Source organism: Falco peregrinus, chromosome 5, assembly GCF_023634155.1.
Source record: "Falco peregrinus isolate bFalPer1 chromosome 5, bFalPer1.pri, whole genome shotgun sequence".
NCBI lineage: Eukaryota > Metazoa > Chordata > Aves > Falconiformes > Falconidae > Falco > Falco peregrinus.
Window position 1 is genome coordinate 32,056,457 of NC_073725.1, and position 21,144 is coordinate 32,077,600.

A 21,144-nucleotide genomic window follows, 5' to 3' on the forward strand; every position below is an offset into this window, starting at 1 on the left:
CAAAGAATAGTTTGTTTATCAATGTCTGGTTAGGACAGGTCACCTACTGTCATTTTAAAAATATTAATGGGAAAATGTAATTGGATATATAAAAAGTGAAAGACTTGTAAGCAAAGCAGCATGTTTTTATTTCTAGATGACAGTTCTTTCAATGTTGAAGTTGTTCTGTTGACCATTAAATTGAAAACAGTCACAAATGCCAATCTTCAGAAGTGGTGGGGGCCTGTTGGATGCTATATCTGTAAGACACCCCCCCCCCAAAAAAAGAAAACAGGTGCCATTGAGAGGTGGTAGTCTTGTTATCTGTAACAGCTGAGTCAAGCTCATGTGACTGTTCACCTTAGTGTGTCTCCTTTCACCTCATGAGGCTCTTCAGTGTGCTGTTTGGACTTGGAGGCAGCCCTTCAATTGCAGTTTAGTTTGCTAAAGTGCTGGCATTATATGATCTCTTCTGAAGACTGGCTTGTTCTTTCTGTCAAGAGTGACAAGCATTCACCCTCTAGTTAGGCTAGACAGAGCTTCAGTAAAACCGGGAATCTTCTAAAAAATTTACATTATAATTAAAACTTTGGAAAGAAGTTGGAAGTAGCGGAGTTTGATTTGATTACCTGAGCTAGTTCCATACTACCAGCTGCATAGTCGTATTTCTGTAACGTTTGGACTTTCTTTTTTTGATAGTTGATTCTGATGTGTTAAAGGAACTTTAAACAAAGTTTTAATTTTTGTCTGGGAGATACATTGCCAAAGTCCCTTTAAGAAGTGTAAAATTAGGGGAAACTTTATTTACAGTCAGCCTGAAGGGAACTATGCTGATGATTAGATCCCTTTTGAATGTCTCTAAATCCCTGAGACTATAAACCACTCATCTAAAGTATACAAGAATTGGGCCAGTATCTGTTGTCCTTACTGCAGTGTACCAAGTTGTGTGAGTTTTAAGAAATCCTATTAAAATACCAAATGAGATTTGGATCTCTGTAGCCATATGCTAAACTGTAAAAGCAGAGCATAGGACAAAAGGTCATGGTTTTATTTATTGGAATTATAGAACTTTCTTTGTTAATTATGCATTCATCCAACTCTGAATATGCATCCTGCTCTCTAGTTCAATTCAGTTTTGTTCAGTCATTTAGAATGCTTATCCTATATTTAGAACTTAAACTTTTTTAAAAAATGCCATTAAGCACACTGATTTTTTTTGACAAAAAAAGACCACAGTTAAATGCTATCTTCTGTGTGCCTATCTTCCTGTTACTTGTAGTGCTCTGCAGAAGTTCTAAAATGTATTTGTGAGGGCATGAATATGACAAATCTTCTTTGTCTAGTGAAATGTAGATGTTTAATGAGCTCATGTCTTTTTTACTTGTCAAGTTTTTTTAAATTTTGTGGTTTTTCCTTCTCTTTCTCTCCTCTGCACCCTCCAAGCAGTTTATCTACTGCATTTACTTACTATGAGTCAACAAAATCGTCTACTCAGCTGTGGCCAAGATTTTTTTTTTATTTATTGTAGCTCTGATCCTTCAGCATTTTAGCTGTGTGGATTGTACAGTTAATATCACCTAATATAGCACTTTTTCCGCTTAAAAAGAATTGAATAACTTGCAATCCAGTTTTTTAATTGGCAGCATGTCTAATTAAAACATATAAGTATGTAGACAACTGTCATTTTTTCCAGCCTCAAATGCCAAGGAAAAAAGCTTCTCCATCTTTTACTAAGAAACTTTAACTAGGAAGAAAATAGTTTCATCTCAGTGTTCCATTAAACTTGTAATAAGCTAGGAAGAATTACATTATTCTGATTACAGTTTACATCTATGAAACTGTTTCTCCTTAGAGCTTTGATTTTGCTTTTGGGCAGTCTGATATCTTGCTCTCGCAAAAGAAACAATGCTGCTTTATGTGGGAGCCTTATTTTACATTACTTTTCATTTTCTGTAGGATTTTAAAAACTTTTTGTGAGGAAGCTCATTTTTCTGAATCCGATGCCTAAGATGGACAGATGAAATCTAAATAATAGTCCCTTTAGAGACATAAGACCTGTAGGTAAGCTTCCCCTGCCCTCCATATTAAAAGCTAAAAAAGGTCTCTCTGCAAATACGGTGTTCAATCCCTGCTTGTTTTCTAAATGTCAAACTGCAAGACGAGTTTATTTAAATACTTTCTTAGTGTTACTTGTTGACATAGCAATTGTCTGAGTTCCTGTCAGGGTGTCATTTGATTACTAGTAGGAAAGGCGTAAATTAGACAACAAAAAAAGAAAACTTGAGAACTTTAGAGCTGGAACAGTTTTGGTGGTCTATAAATACTTGACATCATTGGTTTCACACTCTTGGGACTTGGCTGAAACATGTTTTCCATATTGAACTAGAGACTAGATTGAATTTAATTTATATAATCCTTGTTGACTGCATTGCAGCATTGTGAAGGTTCAAAACTATTGTAGCTCATTACAGTCAGGCTTTCCCTTGCTTTTTAATTACCCTCCATATATGTGTATGTATATGTACATACATACTTCTATCTATCTATATAGATAAAGTGTGTATGTATATGTATGTGCATATGAATACACTTATACTGTAACCTATATCATTACGGGTTATTTGCCTATAACCTGCTTCTTTCATAGTTCTCGTGAATCCGCCAGTGCAGGTGAAGTGCTGCCTGCTTTGCTCTGCAAGGCACCAGCCCCAAAATCCCATCAGCCTCACAGATGCTCTTGCAGCCAACTTCAGCTGCACCATGGGCTTTTCAAACCACCTTTGTCCCGTGTATGTCTGTGACCTCCCAGCCCCCGTCCCCCTCACTGCCAAAGTATCAGTCCTGCCTGCCCCCGTCCCCCTCACTGCCAAAGTATCAGTCCTGCCTGCTAAGCTAGATCTCACGTAGCTTGTATGGAGAAAATGTTCATCTGGGAATATGTGATCTTTGTATATTAAATGTCTGGATTTTAGAACAGAATTGTATTTAGATATTTCAAAGAATTCTTTGAATGCTCCTGATTTCTGTGGTAAAAGGTTTTGCATTAATCAGTTTCTTAAGTTTCGCTCCCTTTTATTTAGAGTAAAAGTAAATTTGCACCAAATATTTGGTGCCACCTGTTGGCCCATTTGTGACTTGACTGGAGAAAGGGATGGTTTTTTGGTCTTTAAACCGGTTTTGATCTAGGGAAGAGATAGTGTTGCTTTGTTGCAGAAAATGACACCTTTAGTTGTGTAAAACAAGGTTGTATTCGTTTCTTCCTGCTCTGTTATAAAGCCTGCATTTTTCTTGGAAGTAGTGGAGAACATCACCTTGGGGAAGGCATCTCAAGAAACAAAAGTGCACAAAATGAGAATAGAGGAGTAAAAGAAAAATGACAAAGCTAAGAGGAAAAAAGTAAAAGAAATGACACTTTAAAGGGTGATAGTTGCTCTGAAATGAGAGAGGAGTAGCAGTATTTCAAAGAAAAAATCCTCTGACGTTGGCTAAAATGGCCTACTAGCCCACAGTATACTTGATAGCAGTATGCTTTCAAAAAATAAAGGTAATTTTTATTTCATCAAGCAAAACTTATTTAATGTTTAGTTAAAATGTACAAAGCTTTGTAGAAACTGCAAATATTGCTTTGGAGACTTAGTTATATGAATATCATACTAATTATTATTTTTCCTTGTGTTTTTGTTTACAGACCAGTCTTTCCATATGGGGATGGGGAAGTCTTGGCCTTGTGCTTTTTCTAGTAACTTTTGGACCCTTTGCTATATTTTACTTTGCATTTTATATCCTCTGCTTTGTGGGTGGGTAAGTACACTACTTAGTATTTTGTATAATTTACGATGGAAGTAAAATTTTAATGTGTATATTAGCAAATAGCTTGCTCTGAAAATCTGAAATGACTTGTGTAATTAATGTTTCCACATTTGTGCAGCTCTTTAGGAGCAATTTTTTTTTCCTTAAAACCTCAATTTTATAATTTTTTTTTGCTGTTGAGTAGTGCTTATACTACCTTTGCCCAGGCAAAATAGAAATCTTTTTTCTTTTTCTTTTTTTTTTTTTTTTTTTTGTTAACAAAAAGTAGCTATTTATAATGGGTGTTAGAGGACACATACTTCTATAAAACCAATGTTAACTTCGGTTCATAGTTACTATTACCGTGTCAGTTCTTATCCCAGGTACTTACTAAGTAATTATGTCCCCTTATCACAATCTCATTTTCCTACTTCATATACTTCAGTCATGAGGAAAGTGAGTGAATATTTTCCTGAATGTGTGGAAAATATGCTAAATCCTGCTGCATCTTGAACTAGTAGATCAGCAGCTGTAGGCATTTCATACTTTTATACAGACAGACAGGAAGGCAGCAAATAGCTGATGTTAACTGATGTTTTAGCACATTGAATTAAACTTGGAATTCTATTTCTGAGAAATGAGAATAGTCAGTGTGCTAGAGCAAGGATTTAGTTAAAGTAGAACTAAGTTTTAAATAAATGCTTTTGTCTCGTTATATGTTGATAATGTGTGATTGGCATATTTTGCCGTTTGTCCAGGGCAGAGTTCATCCAAAGGGCAAGAGTTCATCCATTTACTGTTTTGTATTACCACTTCCTGAGTATTTGCAGTATGGAAAATGATGTGAAATACAACAATTTCTTAAAAGTTTATCCTTCCTTCTTGATCAATTTCAGTGGCTTGGCTTTTCAAAGCTAACAGTCAAAGGAGTCTCTTGCGAAGTATGTCTGAAGTTAGCTGCAGTTTGCCGCTGTGAGACTGCCTCTAGTGCCTGAGCTCACTCATTCTCAAGTCAGCTCTGATATCTCTTTGCTGTGATTCTTTTGCTGCTTTGGTTATTTTTTTGTAGCTAGTGAAGACTGATCTTCTTAAAGGATAAATTAGTCTTGTGGTAGTGTATCTGTCAAATTTGTATCCGTCTCCCTATTATGTGTTTACTTATGTAGATACATATGAAGTCTCAGCCCTTCCAGTAGAGTGCTATTACTTCATTAATTTAACATACACATCTTCTTGGCTAAGGCTGTGATCTGGCTCCACTGTTAATCTTTTTCAGAGTCGCACACCTACTTTAAGTGATAATATTCAGCATACAGAACTGAGTGCTAACTAGGCCAGATAGTTTTATATCTAAATTATTCTTGCCTGCTTTTTCTTTTTGAATTAATTCCCCTGAAATTACACAAAATACAGGTTGTGTTTCTCTTAGAATCAAACAGAAATTAATGTTATGAGGTAACATTTTCACTTAACGATTAGCACTTATATACCATAACATCATTTATATAAATTTGGAAGATAAAAATCTAATTTTGGCTCGTGATTATAGTAGTGTTCTTAATATTACCATACCCTTACCTGGAGCAAAATGACAATTTTGGACACGGATATTTGTGGTAGAACTTTATGTTGACATTTGGAGTTCTTACGAATTTGTCATACAGTTTTCTAACTTGTTATACTGGCTCAAAAACTGGCTTCTATCAAAGTGTTCTGACTTCCACTAAGCCGGGAGTCCACTACTGTCCCATCTTGTAGTTCAAACTAAGAAAGATGTTTCAAAAAGAAAACATTGAATCTTAGCTGGTTGCATTCTTACTATTGACACAAGCATTTAAATTATATGCCAGTGAGTTGTGAAGGAAAACAATCGTGATGCCATAGCTGTATCAACATAATCAATCTGTTTATACTGTTTCGCTTCTGTTATGTGCTATCTAATTATTTCTTTTTGATTTACTATTACTGGTGTGTTTGCACAGATAGCTTGTACTAAGTTGTACTATTGTTTGTGTGCTTGGAAGGATACTGAAACCATTTGTGTATATGAATAAAAGCTCTAAGTCAAAAGTTCTCCTTGTGTTCTGTTTCAAGACTGATTTATAAAGTTAGCTTTTCTTTGTTTTTAGTACATCCCTCTTCAATTCAGGATCTGGTAACTCATTGCTTAGGGAACTGAACTCTTTTCCACCAAAAGCGGGAGGGAAGAAATAGATGCTGTTTCTTTAACCTGTGTAGCCAAGACTATTACAAGATATTAATCTTCATGAGCTGTTTTCTGCCTCTGCTTCAAGTATTGGTGTAAACCCCTTAACTTGAATGCTGGGCCTGTTTTTTACCATGTGCCTTTTCTTTGTGCTATGAATGTTTCTTACCTTACTCGCTCTCATTTGCTCTTTCAATCCTAAGGAAGTAAAATAAAAGTGACATGAATTGTGGCTCTGCCAACAGCCTTAGGCTTCTGATGTTGTGAAAGTTTAAATTTCCTGGACCATCAGTTGCTTTTCTATTTAAAGGAATTTGTTCTGTTGTCAAAAAATAAGTATTGATACTTAATAACATCCATATATATGTGACTGGCTCCTACATTGACGATTCTAACTGCTGACCAGATTGGGATTGGTTCTGAACCTGCTTTTTGACTTCTCACAAAACGTTCAGCTGTTACTTTTCAGGCTTTGGCGGGAGAATGATAAATCTCTAGTCCCCATTTGTCTTTCATCTTTTGTTCTGTTGTTAATTTGTCCTTGTGAAAAGCTGGCCTTCCAATAATTTCTGGAAAAACTTAACAAAAATTTAAGTAAAATATGATCTCTTCATTTTTCTGCTCTATTCATTTAGAGAAAAGACTAAAATGATTTCTCATTTACTGTATTGAATATCCTTTTGATGAATTAGCTAAGCATTTACACTAGAAGTTTCTGTTAGCTAACAGATACGCTGACTAGTCAGGCTACGTATCCTTCTCTAATGCGCACAAGAGTTTAAATTAGAGAATGAAATGAATTAATTTCTGCTGTAGAGGTAGAAGCTCCTAGCATTTCTAGCTTAAAAATGAAAGTACTTAAAGGCATCTAGGAAGATGAGCATATATTTAAACTATATTGGTAGCATATTAGTATTTTTGAATGAGTCATTAGCTTTAGAAGTGTCATAATGTTTGAAACAGATGCATAATGCATACCTAGTTATTTTGAAGGCTTCAATCCTTTTGAATAAAAGAGAACCCCTCTCCCCTCCTTTTCCATGCACACCACCCACCCACCCCAAGTTGCCAATTGATGTTTGAAGTTGAAACTGATTTTAGGCAAACCAAAAAAAAAAAAAAAAAAAAAAAAAGGCATTTTGGGTATACTGTCTTCTTTAAAAGACAACCGAAGTTTCTAATAGAAATGTGGTAGATAAAAAGAAAACCCAAACTTTTTAATAATTAAAAAAACCTCATAAGGCACATTACCAAGGAAAACATTAATTAACTTCTAAGCATAGTGAAACTAATATTGAGATTTTTCTAAGCAGGTTTTGTCCTTGAACTGAATTATGATGCTACTAGCACCATTGGTGGTATGATTTAAAGCTATCTGGAAGTATCTGGAACAGAAGAGCAATTAGACCTGATTTTATTTTTTTGTCCTCGTAGGTAAAAAGTATATGGGCCTGGCAGATAAAGAGGGCTAGATGTGAATCAGAGTATCAAGTGTAATTTTCTTCTGCGTTATCAAGTTACCAATAATAATTTTGTGTAGTGGGGTTTGGGGGGGGGAGGTGTGGGGGGGGAGGTGTTTGGGTTTTGGTGGGTTTTTTGGTGTGTGGCAATGGGGTTTTTTTCCCTGGAGCTGTTCAGGTATAAATGACCACCTCCCTGCTTATGAATTACTGAGCCTCTGGAGTACTGAAAAAGAACAGTTCCCAGTCTGGGAATGAAAGCATTCAAATGGCATATTTTACCTTGGTTAGGAATTTTATTCGGATCGTTTAAGTAAGACTACTGTTTATCAACAGCAGTCTGTATTAAAAGAATGTATTACTTCGGCACGTTTCAAGTCTGGTGCAACTTTGTGAGTTCCTGTGGCCGCAAATGTTGGTCAGCTGGCCTTTAAATTGAATGCAGTGAAATTTGTGTAAAAAATCCTATGCATGTTAGCCATCCCAAGGCTAGTCTGAGCAGCAGTAACTTACTCTTTTTAATGCTTGAGTTTTCAAAGGCTCCATACTTTGATTATGCTGTAATTGGCACAGACTTTTCATATATTATCTTAGTAAAAACAGCTTTTTGCGTTTTTGTGCCCTAGTGTCCGTAAGGTGTAAATAAATCATTGCTGTTGTAGCATGGTTGAACTTCTTGTAATGATTGCTTTTTCCCTGATGCCTTCATTGTATCATAAAGAAAACAATAATGAAATTAACTGTTGTCCTGCTTAAATATAAGTCATAATTTAAATATCACTGTAAAATTGTGAGGGAAGAAGATAATGATTCTGATCTAACATTCTTTTAAAGTAAATGATCCAGGAGTGCATTTATTTAGATTTTATATGCTGAATTAATTAAAAACAGAACAACAAAAAATAATGAACACGCCACGAAATGTACAGCTCCAGAAATACCCAACACCTCGTGTTTAACTTGAGTTATCTTCTAGGCTTTTTCCTTTACTCTGTTCTTATGCATCCTGGCAGGAGTACTGTGGTTTTGTTTTTGTGTTGTTTGGTTTTTGGTTTTTTTTCTTTGCAGCTTAAAATATGTTCCCAGTTGAAAATTTTCTTACTTCTTGTTTAAACATATACAACCAGTTGTTACTTACTATACTTACTACATAGTTTCTTCCTGGTCTGTGTTTTTGTGGCTTATGCCACAATGCAGTGGCTTAAATGTATCTCAAAAGAGTTTATTTGTTCATAGTGTTGAAGTGAAAGAGTCTTTGTATAAATACAACCAGAGCAGCTTACACGTGTACCCATCTTTCTGTGTACCAGTATTTGTGAGCATAGGTAGTATGCCATCACAGGTTCCTCTCATGCAGCAGACTGTGTAGTGTAGACTGCTATATAGATCTGCTGTTTGATAAGAGTATGTCAAGACTGATAATATAATACAGGACTGGAAAGCTTCATACTGAGTGTTGTGTCACTTAATTTGAGCGGCACACTACACTGTGAAAGAGCACTGTATTAGGAACGTAAACAGTGAGAATTGTCATATATTGTCATCTATAACTTACTGTGAAATATTTTCAGTGGTGGGGGCAGGAGAGATGACTGTCGTTCTAGCTGGTCTTCCTTTTTCTGTTTCAGGGGTTTTGTGGTTACTCTTTTATTTGGAAAAAGCAACTCGGAAAAATACCTTGAGCAGTGTGAACATTCGTTTCTTCCTTGTACATCAGTTGGAATCCCCAAGGTAAGAAGAGTTTACTTGTCTTAACTTCTAGATCAGATTTTATAACTTTGAAGATGAGAATTGACACTAATAATGTATTTTAATCTAAGAATTATACTTGTTTCTGAAGGTAGAAGAACCTGCTTTTATGTTTTGAGTCACTTGCAATGTACAAGTGAAATTCAAGATCTTTCCTTTCTGAAGTACAAGTTTTTTAGGTATTTATGGAAAGTTTCTTTTAAGCATTGTTTCCGAGTTCATTATGAGAAATTAGTAAGATGTAAGTGGTTATTGTTACCTGTGAGGGAATTACTAAACCATTCCTTTCTAGACTACTTGTGTGTATTCAGTTTTTTGGCAGGAATGATAGCTCCTCTATTTTTGTGCTTTTTCTTGCAAGATTGTTATGACTATTTAGGATTCTTCCATCACTGGATCTGTAGTCTCTCCAGTTTTGATTTTTTTTTTGATTGTTTGTGGTCAGAAAGTTACTTGCCTAACTAAGAAGGTTAAACTAATAAAAATCTACATTTACAGTACTTCAGGGATGTAGAAGTTACCTTTGGCTATTTTTAAGACCAAGCGAAAATCCTGGAAATGCACAGATAAATGTGGAGCAGCAGTGGGATCCCCTTTTCAACTCTTTTTCTCTCAGTTCTTAAGACCATAATTTTGGTTGATGGACCTAAATTCAGGGTTCCTAATTGGGTAAATCTGCATCTGTTTAGTACAGAATAAGTTCTTAATAGCCAAGAGGTAGAATTTCTAGGAATTCCTGCTTTATGAACTAATAAATCTTGGCAGCTCAGATGTTTAGGTACATCTTGGCCTGATCAGTTTGCACTTACCAGGATAGAGAAAACACTAACCCAAAGGTTGCTATATTTAATTTCATAACTGTTTTGACTGAAACATCCTGCCCTTTCTTAGCTGTCAGGTTACTATACTTCATGTTGTCTGTGAAAGGGGGGGAGATATTCAACTTTCTTACTAGTAGCTTATAGAAGGTTATTTTGTGATTCAGCAGTATGTTGTCTAATCACAGAAATTTTTTTTTTGTGACTGGTTCATAGCTCAGTTGGTAAGTGGCCGTTTCACTTAAATCTTTGAATCTGTTGAGGTAAATCTGAATCTTAAGTATATTCTAAACCATAAAGTAATGTCACTGGTCCAAATGAAAAAAAAAAAAAGTTTAAGAAAAAGAAAAAAAGTTTAAGAAAAAGAGCCCGCAGAGAACTAATGATTCTGTTCCATTAATGTAACCTCATTTTAGGGAACTAGGCTTCTTGGTGCTGTATAGACTTCAGTGCTTATATTTTATGGACTGTGGAGTGTTGCTTATGTCTCATGTTTTGAGAGCATATTTGCAAGTTTTTCTGTGCTTTAAATTTCTTCTGCATCACTGAAACTTTTTTTATGTTAATGTAACTTTTTTGAGCTCAGTACATACGTATGCTCTGGTTGCTTTATGAAAGAATAAAACATTGTAGGGTTGGTTTTTTTTGCGTAATCCAATTTCAGTAGTTTGATTTTGGATTTGAGTGTGGATTATTGACACGTCACTTTTCTCAACTGACCTGTCTTGACTATTCTCTGGGTTTAAGTCTTGTAGTGCAAAGCTGTTTATTTCTAGCTGGCTTACAAAACGCTGTTTGAGGTTGTTTTCCAACGAAAATCTGTGTGTCTTCTACAGTAGTGTTTTGCATTTCCTTTTTTGCCACTGTATTAAAATAGCATTAGCTAGTTTACCTGAGCTTTGCAGTAGCAGTGCAAGAAGAGATGAGTCCTAACCCAAACCAAATGTGTGGTTTGTTTGGGATTCCATTTTACTATTTTTGTATTAAATTTCTGTTAACTTGTATCTTTATTGGAAAGTAATATTTTCAGCTTGAAATTGTTTTCATGTTTAAGACTGCTGTGGACTTAAGTGGTCTTGAACAATGAATATTCAAGTGGCTAGTGTATAGATTATACTTCGTCCATGAACCAAGTACAAACTGAATGCACTTTAATGTGATATTGTGAGAAGTAATTTGATGATAGGTTTTGTAAAAGAAGCTCTTCTTGCTAAAGCAAATCAGAGTTTTATTGATTGTTTTGAGGGGGTTTTGTTCTTTGAGGAATTTTTAGGCCAAGATGAATGTTTAAATGCTTGATATTAAAGAAATCAGTTGTAGTTCAGAACACAAAATTTGTGGATGGAAATTACGTAGAATGTACTAGGTTCTTAAGTTACAGAACAGGATTTAGTGCCAGGAGGTTCTTCTATGTTTCTGTCATAACTTTCTCCCTAGATCAAAGATTAAAATGATGTTTTTTTGAACAGTAGTGTAGGTTGTTGGGTTCTTATTTCTGTGAAAATAAAGGGGTTTATTGCAGATTTCATCTGAAGTGTGTAGAAGTACACTGTATTAGTCCACTCAGAAGCGTTGGTAAAGGGTGTTCTTTTTCAGCGTGCCACTTGCCAAAAGTCAGCTCTGATGAAGTCATTCTTGGAGTTAACTGCTCTGAGTTGCAAATCCTTCTATAAAATAATTTTTTACCCCATCATCAGTTACTTTTTAAAGGTTCGTCTGTGAATTAGCAATGGTATGAAATAGTGATTTCTCTTCCAGCATGTAGAGTAAACAGAGAGAAAAACAACAAACAACTGAACAATTACCTGCCTGAGGTTGCACAGGAAGTTCATAAGTACGGAACTGGGGTCTTACCCATGTCATGTCCCCCTCTCCCTCCTTTTATAACTGTTTGAGTTTTATTTCCTTCTGATCTAGTATTTTAGCAAACTTGCTTCTTCACAGGAGGCAAGAAATAGGTTTTCAGGTTGGTTCCTCACTATTATTTATACAGTGAAAAATACAGATGACACTGTTGCCCAGAGGGCTTGTAGATGCCTTGTCCCTTGCAGCATTCACAGTCAGGTTGGATGGATTGGGCTGTGAACAACCGAACTAGTTGAAGATGTTCTTGCTTGTGACAAGGGGGTTGGACTAGATGATCTTTAATGGTCCCTTCCAATTCAAGTAATTTTATGATGTTGTATTTTATCTACTGTAAAGTATAATAGTGGGGAAAATGTTGCATGAGGTCATTACTGGAAGTAGACATATATCATAAGCAGTGGAGGTGATTTTTAATTATAGCTAAAACCTGCCAAGTTATATTTCCTAATTTCTTTCAAGTGCATAGAAGAAATGAAACGTGAAGCCAGGCCTATTAAGATTGACAGAAGACTGACAGGTGCAAATATAATTGATGAGCCTTTGCAACAGGTAAGTTCTAACCAGGACTGTTTAACCTATTTCTATTTTTGCAAGTATTGACTATGTAATATCTAAGTAGTTGAGAGATAAATAGCAGTTGAGAAATGTAATATTTGAGAGTGGTAAGTGAAAAAACATTGAGGATGGGGCAGGATATTGGGCAGTATTTGCGTCTTTTCTGTATATTATAGTTTCTCAGCATAGAGGCAATGAATGCATGCGAACCAGTATGAAGAAGAGGTTTCAGTATGGGAGTTTTATTGTTTGACTCCTAATTTCATAGTGGTAGGAGAGCATGGTTCACTATGTTAACCTTTTAAGAAGACTGCTATTGCATTATCAGGCACAGAAAGCTATTTCATATTTTGTTGTCTTTTGTTCATTGCTTCATCTTTATGTTTTCCTATCCAATTTCAGGTAATCCAGTTTTCCCTGAGAGACTACGTGCAGTATTGGTATTACACACTAAGCGATGATGAATCATTTCTTCTGGAAATCAGACAGGCTCTTCAGTATGCACTTGTTCAGTTTTCTGCCCGGTAAGATTATTTGTATTTACATCAATACACTGTCTAAGCAAGTGGACAAATACCTCTCTGGATTGTATGGTAGTAGATTATTTAAGTTTATCTATTGGCATAGTTCAGTGCATTTTACAGAAAGAATTTGTAAAACTTTAAGATCATAATCTGAGAACTACAGTCTTTTGCTAATCCCTTAAGGAATGAATGGAGATGATGATTGTTGTCATGGTCTTTTGCAAAATGTCCTTTTCTAAGTTTAGGTTAATGTCTAAAACTACTGAATAGCTTTTTTTTTCTGCAACTTAAGCACTGAGTTGCATGAATCATCACCTTTTTATACGCAGGTCTGTTTCATGTAAACAGCAGGGCTATTCCCAAGATAAATCAGTGTGAAAGCCTCTAATTAAAACTTCTGTGGGTTTTTGGTACAGTTCTATAGTTCTTCAAAAATAGCCACCACTCCTGTGCGGTTGTGTTGTTCTGTACAAATCAAATCGTTTTAACAGGGCTGCAGTAGTAGTTATTAAGAAAAAATAATCTAATGTGTTTACAATGACTGTAGTTGGATATAGCTGTAGCAGTCTTAGATTAGTACCATAATCTCTTGTTTCGTACACCCCGTGAGCTTCCGGGGGGAATGAATACAGTGGGTAGTTTCTCTTCGTTGTACGTTTGGGATGCTGATGTAAGGCTGCCACCTAGTGTCTTTGTATGATTTGTTGATTGTGCGGATGGTGGATCTGGATTGTTCATGGATTTGATTGACTGTTCTTTGAGGCAGCTCTGCTGCTTATTTCCGCATCTAGATTTTGCAGTAGGGTTCCCTCTCCTCCAGAGTTCCTCATCGTTTCCTCTCTCTTTGAGGGAAGAAAGAACAGGTGAGGGAATGAACACAAAAATGGATGCGTTGTAGAAGGATTATGCTGTAACAAAGTAGGTATCTGAGAGAATCCAGGTAGTGGAATACTTACTGCAGAATAAAAGCCATCAGTAACATCTATCTTCATTCAACCTATAATGTACAAGTGCCTTTTCAGCTTGTCTGGTAAGGCATGGACATCTAGGAATATCTCTGCATCTTTTTCATACCAATAAGGAAGTAGTTCTGTGCAATTCTAACAGTGACTATTTTCTGACTTTACCTATGTGCATTGTTGGAGATGCATGCTAATTGCCTCTTATATAAGCTGTGGAATTAATTGTTGATAATATTACGTCACTTGTAGTTTCAAGTGAAATTGTGTTTTCTCACTCATGCGTATGCTGCAAATTCAGAAGGAAATGATTTTGTTTACGTCCCTTCCAAAATGATAGAAAGTATTGCTGAAAAAGAACTGGGGAATATTTTAGGTTTTTGGTTGTAGACTGTCTATATCAGGATTTTTCAGATATTTGACAATGTTATGAATCGGAACACTATTTCAGATACAAATGTTGACCTTAAAGTAATTCAAGCATAAATACTAATGTGGTGTGAGAGTGGTATTTTACAATATTTCATTTATTTTAAGTGGCCAGGCAATTAGGAGACTGATTTATTTCTTTGCCTTTCCATTTTTACTATCAGTGTGGTTCTGGAAGGGGGGAAGGAGAAGCAGAAACTTAATGCTGTTCTTTGTGTTCAGGATAAAATAATTCATTTTCTTGGATGTTCTTTTCTCATAGGTCAAAGGAAACAGACTGGCAGCCTTATTTCACTACACGACTTGTTGATGACTTTGGCACTCATCTTCGAGTTTTCAGAAAAGCTCAGCAAAGAATAGCAGAGAAAGGCGATCAGATGAAAGGTAATGTAATGGTTTATATTTTTTTCTTTGTTTGGGTCTGAGTAGACAGGTATCTTACATGTGTGAAATACAGGTAGCTTTATTTTATAATTAACGTTTACTCTTAAGTTTCTGATCTTTATAAAAAAAGTGTATTTCTTCTTATGTTCTTTTGCATAGATCAAGCTGAGGAACTTGTAGATACATTCTTTGAGGTCGAAGTTGAAATGGAGAAAGAAGTCTGTCGTGATCTAGTCTGCACTTCTCCCAAAGATGAAGAAGGTCTCTCAGTATTATCTTCTCAAGTGATTTTAGTGTAGCAGACTAAATTATACTAACAATTGTGTTCACAATATGAAATATACTGAAATCTTAGCATGTGACTTTCAAAGCATGATTATCTACTATACATATGTATTTTTTCTAATTTGTACATATTAATGCTATAATTATAATGAAGTATGTACATATGTAGCTATTCCTCTTTTCATTGGAAGAATTTTAACATAGAAATATGTTTTCTGGGCAGCAGGAGATGGCTTTGCAAATTCTTACGCCTTTCTGTTAGATCTGCCTTCCTTATCCCTACTCTGTGCTCTTAATTAAAAATAGCGGTTTTTCATTTTGGCAAAGTGTGAAGGAGGCAGGGAAAAAAAGCCTGTATATGTTAAATAAGGAAAACACTGCAGTTAAATTTTGATTCTTGGAATTTGGCTGTCTTTTGTCTTTTTGAGACTCTAGATCTGTTTCAGGTTAACATCAGTGCTGCTTATATTCAATCTGAAAGGTGTTGCTGTGGGGCTAGCACTATAATAATATATACGACCGTATGTTTTAATTTAATTTTAAGGATTTATCTGTTGTTTTTTATGATATCAGGTAAGATGTGAAGTAACATAACATAAAACCATGCTAAGGGTTTTTCATTCTCCCTGACTAGGATTCCTAAGGGATCTGTGTGAGGTTTTACTGTATATATTGCTACCTCCTGGAGACTTCCAGAACAAGATCATGCGATACTTTGTCAGGGTAAGTACAGACTCTGAAAGCATCCCAGTTCCTTGGCTTAATGCCATAAACAATTTTAGATCTGAACTGCTCCTCAAAATTGATTTGATTTAATATTAGGTTATTTTAAATTCAGCACAATCTTAATAAGTATTTAATAGCAGAGAGCAGTTTCTGCAAAATGTTCTTGAAATTTCTTTTACCTCTAGCAACATTAGAAAAATGTGACAAAAATGGATGTTGTTTTTTTTGAAGTATTTATGTCGTCTGATGTTAATTGGAAGGGAATGTGCTAGTGCCTATTGAGGATTTTCTGTAATAATTTTTTTTATTTAAGCTCTACACAGTGATCTTTAAATTGTTGCAACTATATTAGCTTTATGAATACATGTATAAAATTATTATATTTTGTTTTTCAGGAAATCCTCTCCCGAGGAATTCTTCTTCCATTAATAAACCAGCTCAGTGATCCTGATTATATTAATCAGTATGTCATATGGATGGTAAGAATTATCATTCACTTTAAACATTATATTTCCAGAATATTTTCATATAAAGTTTTAATTGTGTTCCCTGTAATCATGGCAGATACCTTTCTAGTAGAAAAATTACCAATAGATATATTGACAGAGATAGTGAACTTAATGTGTGTGTTTGTACAGAAACGTACACATTCACACTATATTACCTGTACACTGTGTTGTGGTTGTTCAGCAAAAGTTGCCTGACTGGGGACAGATGTATGATAAAGTGTAAAGTTGAGCCCTCTGACTTTTGCTTAGCTGCTCAGGAAGTATAGCAGTAACCATGGAAGTTGTTTGTTTTTTTCCTTGACTGTTTTTCTGATGTGTCCTTTAAAGCTTAAGGGGTCTCCAGAATGACAAGTAGTAAGATTGTGTTGGGTTGGTTTTTTTTGCTTCTGTTAAGGAATCTCACAGTGATTGTTTTAGGGGTGTTTGTGGTAACCCTTACATATTTAACTGAATGATAAGGAACAAAGTCTTTACATTGACGTCTCCCTAATATACCTGCAAAAAAAACCCCAGACTTTTAATAGTAGTAATATATAGTAAAATCAACATAAATAGAATAGTCGCACTTTAATTAATGTTACTGATTTTTTTTGCAAAGCAAGTTAAAACTTACAGTTTATTTTCCCTTACAGGTCATGAATCAATTTTAAATTTTTTTCCCTTTTCCCAAGTTCTCTCTACTTTTATTCATATATTTTAGTATTGTCTTATGTATTCAAGTACTACACTGAAAATATCCTTGGATTTCAGAGTAAAGTTCTTATGTATAGAATGAATTCAAGTGTGTGTGTATAATGTCACTCCAGTCACCTCCATTTCATGTAAAAGTTTGCACGCTGCTTTTCTACAAGAACCTAACTTTAAAAAGAAACAGTACTGCTGCTCATATGGTCCAAGATTTTCAATTTTTATTTTCCCTTTCCTCCTATGCATGTTCTCTATTTGTAACTTGGCCTCATTCTTTATTTACTGAGCACTGCCCCCAGCTGCAGCCAAAGGTACAATTCTGAGATTTTACAAAGCTTTCTATTATGATGGTGATGTCCCAAATATTAATTTTCATAATCATTTTCTGAGATGAGGAAGTAAACGTGCTAGAGGAAAGATAAAGAAGAATAAATGCTTTCAAAAATTTATTACAAGTCTTAATGAAGAATGCTGCAGAAATTAAGGTCAGAAGTAGAGATGACTGGAATAAATTCTGGCTCCTTTCAAAATCTTTGGCAAGAATTTTTTTCATTCAAATCTGATTCTAATTTCTGAAAATGAGAGGTTTCATTACATGTTTCACTAGGTACACCAGAGTTTAATACTGGTTCTCTTGCAGTATAATACAAAGCTTCAATATAAAATTAGAAGTTAATCCAAACTTGTCTGTCTTCACTGTGAAACTCACATTTTTACAAAATGTTTGAAGTTCAAGTATTTTTTGTACTATTACTTTTAAAAGCAGATTTCTAGAAGGTTTTTCCATTAACTTTGGTCAAAGGTATCCATCCAGTCTTCATTCTTTCTGCTCTGTACAACTCGTGTCAATGCACTTCTGCAGTACAGACCAAGTATTACATTTCCATATCAAAATGAGCATTTATGAAAGATGTGGGTGAAGTGACTTTTTTGGCTTCAGGTGGTAAAGACAGCATTAGAACTCAGCCCTCTGCACCTGTGTGCACATGCTGTAAAGCTGCCAACCTTCTGCTGATCTCTGTGCTTCATTCACAACATAGTTGCCAGTGATCTTGGCAGCACAGCAGGTTTACTTCACTTGCACAAATTCCTTTAAGTCCCTAGAGCAGGTTCACCTTATACCAATATGGGGAAAACAGTATGCGTTGAAATAGTTTAATAGTATTTACAAGGTTATCTAAATTAGGGTTCCAGAGAGAGTATTAGTTCAGTAATTTCCTTCCCCGCCCCCCCCCCCCCCCCCCCCCCCCCAGTAGGTTATGATTGCATTGTAGAATGGTTTAATTCTTTTTGTAATTCTCTATCTTAAGAAGCCATTACTTTAGGAGCCTGTACACTTGCAGGGGACCTTGGCAAAGGTGAAACCTTTTCAGTGGCCTCACCAGTTTCTGCCTACTTAGCTAAGGAAATGGGTAATAGCAGAAGAGGGTTTTTTACAAGATCTTCATTAAAACGGTTGACAAACTTTCCATGTGTCTTTATTGTACTTCTTGAGAACAGAAAATGATGGTGTGAAATAGGTTTTGACTGTGCATGCTGCTGCTTTCTTGGTTCATGTAAAATTTTACTATCAAAGGAAGGTTTAGAAGCACAGAGTTTTTTCAAAATGCCGCTTTGCAGTGCTGTATGAAAATAATTGACTTAATGAAAAATCATGTCGTGCTTTTAGTTGTTTTGCATCATTCACACTGTAAAACTTTGTTTCAGATCCGTGATTCCAACTGTAACTATGAGGCCTTTATGAATATTATTAAATTAAGTGATAATATAGGAGAGTTGGAAGCAGTGAAAGATAAAGCAAGTGAAGAACTGCAATATCTTCGATCTCTAGATACAGCGGGAGACGGTTAGTAATGTATTGTTATACAAAATCTGAAATGCATTTAACAGCAAGATCTCTGAAGTATATTCTGAAAGTTTAAAAAATAAAAATTCTGACGCAGGATAGTATAAAATATTTTGTTATTTAAGAAGTAAATATGATTTAAGTAATATAAATATATCTTCATAAGTGTTTGGGGTTTTTTGTTGTTGGTTTTTTTTTTTTAATATAGACTTAATCGGTTAGGTATACTTCCACTAAATTGAAACTTGCTTTGGTGGCTCAGAATTTGAGTAATACTTTAGGTTTTAATAGGTAGTCAGTTAACAGTTAATCTGAAAAAGGAAGGAGAAAAGTATTGTATTTTTTTTTTTAATTGTTCACTTCCATCAGTAAGGTGTTTAAATTGGAACAAAACCCCCTCCTATTCAAAGCTGATGTGTTTTGTAGTGGTATATCACTTTTCCTATGATATTTTTAGAGCATTTCAGAACAAGAGTTTATATACTCATCTGCATTGTTTAATCCTCTTTGTTTTTGCTTTCAGATATCAACACTATAAAAAATCAAATAAACAGTTTATTATATGTTATTAAAGTATGTGATTCAAGAATTCAGAGATTGCAGTCAGGAAAAGTAAGTGTTATAGAATTTTTTTAGTTCTTAAAGAGTGCAGTTGCAAATGACTTACTAGTTCGTTCTAGCTTTTTAACTCTTGCATTTTGAAATACAACTTAAGAGTATGCAGTTATAGGAATACATTATACAGCTGAAGTTAGTTTTGTATTTGCAGTTCGGTTACACAAAGAATTTCTTAACCTTCACATATTTAAAGGGTTTTGGATTCCGGCTTTAGCGATTTAGGAATGTCACTATATCTTAGAAACTATTCTTACCTTCTCAATACAAGAGTTAAACCAAAATGTTACATAGATGCAAAGCATCTTTGTATTTATACACTTAGATTCAGTTCTTTTATTGTTGCTCCAGTGCATACCTTGTGTGCGTCAAGCTTAGTTTTTGGCAAAGATCTCTTTTCTTGTTGATAAAGGTACTGCTTGCTGATTATTTTACAATGCCTTGTAGGCTCTGTGCATTGCCTTTTATTAGACATTTACCTCTTCAGTTCAACAAAAAGCCTAAGGCAAACTGCATGTTAAATCTGAGAATCTCATGTTGTTGTGTTGCTTGTTTTATATTTTAAAGCTGACAGAGTCAGTATGTTTGACTTTGCTTAGTTTCTGGACTCTCTTAATTGGACCTAGATGTTGCCCAAAGATAATGTAATCTTGCGTTGTCGTGGTTTGTGTTGTGTATGTTGACTGTTAAAATTTCTACAGCTGGACCCAGAAGCATTACTGTAATAATGAGAAATGTCATATTGACAGAAGAAAGTTGGGCAGAGATGAATTTAAGTTGTGGTGACCTGCATCCCATCAAATGCTGAAATACATTCATCTTGTTAATTGATTTAAATGCTTACTGCCGCATTTGGTGAGGGATTTCAGGTTAATTTGGCCGGCATAGTATTATATGAATGGCAGTATTAAAATCCAGCTTCCCATATAACAGAAATCATCATGTTGAAGGCAAATAGTTTAGAGAATGTGACATTATGATCTAGATCATCACTTATGAATGACTGTGGAAATAACTAACAGTTGAGAGGGTCCTTTATTATCGATAATGTAAATTATTTTTATTATGTCTGCTTTGTGGTAAGTAGAAGTTTTAAAAGCCTATGAACACACTGAACTGTGTCTTACAGGAAATAGATACTGTGAAACTGGCAGCAAACTTTGGAAAACTTTGCACAGTCCCTCTGGACCATATTCTGGTAGACAATGTTGCACTACAGTTTTTTATGGGTAAGTGTTAATTTATCTGATCTGTCTTATTTATAAGGAATATGCTAATTCAGAGGACTGTACACTTGAAAATGCTAAATATAGGTATTTACTGAGTGCCCCTTGCCAGAAGTAACCAGAACCTTTTTTGCAAATCAGCCTGTAATTTACTGATCAGAACGCTATACTCAGTATTTTCAGAAGCTTGTATCAAGCTTATTTCAATACTGATCTCTTTGTAAGACTGTTCTTGCAATGTTTTATTGGTCTGTCACTTTGTATGTTTGTTCTGTTTAGAACAGAATCATTGGAAGAAGGTCTGTAATTAGAATGACTCGGAAACTTAACCATAATTGTTACTCTTTCTTTTGCTGGTCTTGCTGAAGCTAATGGAGCTATTGACTATAGATGTTAGATTGAAGTTTAGAGGATTACGAGGCTACTGAAGGTCGTCTGTTTGAGAAGCTAAAATACAGTGGTAATTTATGTACTACTTTAGGTTTATCATCAACGTTTATAATCAAGAAATTGATAGATTAAAACTGTATAA

The 21,144-nt window shown here is 35.0% G+C and overlaps 1 protein-coding gene across 7 annotated transcripts in view; it reads left to right on the top strand.

Annotated features, from left to right (window-relative positions):
• SNX13 (sorting nexin 13) overlaps positions 1-21,144 on the top strand; it is a 67,634-nt gene that overhangs the window by 17,208 nt on the left and 29,282 nt on the right. For all 7 annotated transcript variants that reach the window (XR_008747267.1, XR_008747268.1, XM_055804396.1 and 4 more), the window contains exons 2-12: positions 3,668-3,780; positions 9,063-9,165; positions 12,327-12,416; positions 12,825-12,946; positions 14,597-14,718; positions 14,878-14,979; positions 15,638-15,726; positions 16,125-16,208; positions 18,633-18,771; positions 19,295-19,383; positions 20,516-20,615. Coding sequence is in view for 5 of the 7 variants with exons in the window: in XM_055804396.1 (XP_055660371.1) it covers positions 3,668-3,780; positions 9,063-9,165; positions 12,327-12,416; positions 12,825-12,946; positions 14,597-14,718; positions 14,878-14,979; positions 15,638-15,726; positions 16,125-16,208; positions 18,633-18,771; positions 19,295-19,383; positions 20,516-20,615 (1,153 nt within the window). In the remaining 2 variants the exon portion in view is untranslated. The remainder of the gene's footprint in view (positions 1-3,667; positions 3,781-9,062; positions 9,166-12,326; positions 12,417-12,824; positions 12,947-14,596; positions 14,719-14,877; positions 14,980-15,637; positions 15,727-16,124; positions 16,209-18,632; positions 18,772-19,294; positions 19,384-20,515; positions 20,616-21,144) is intronic.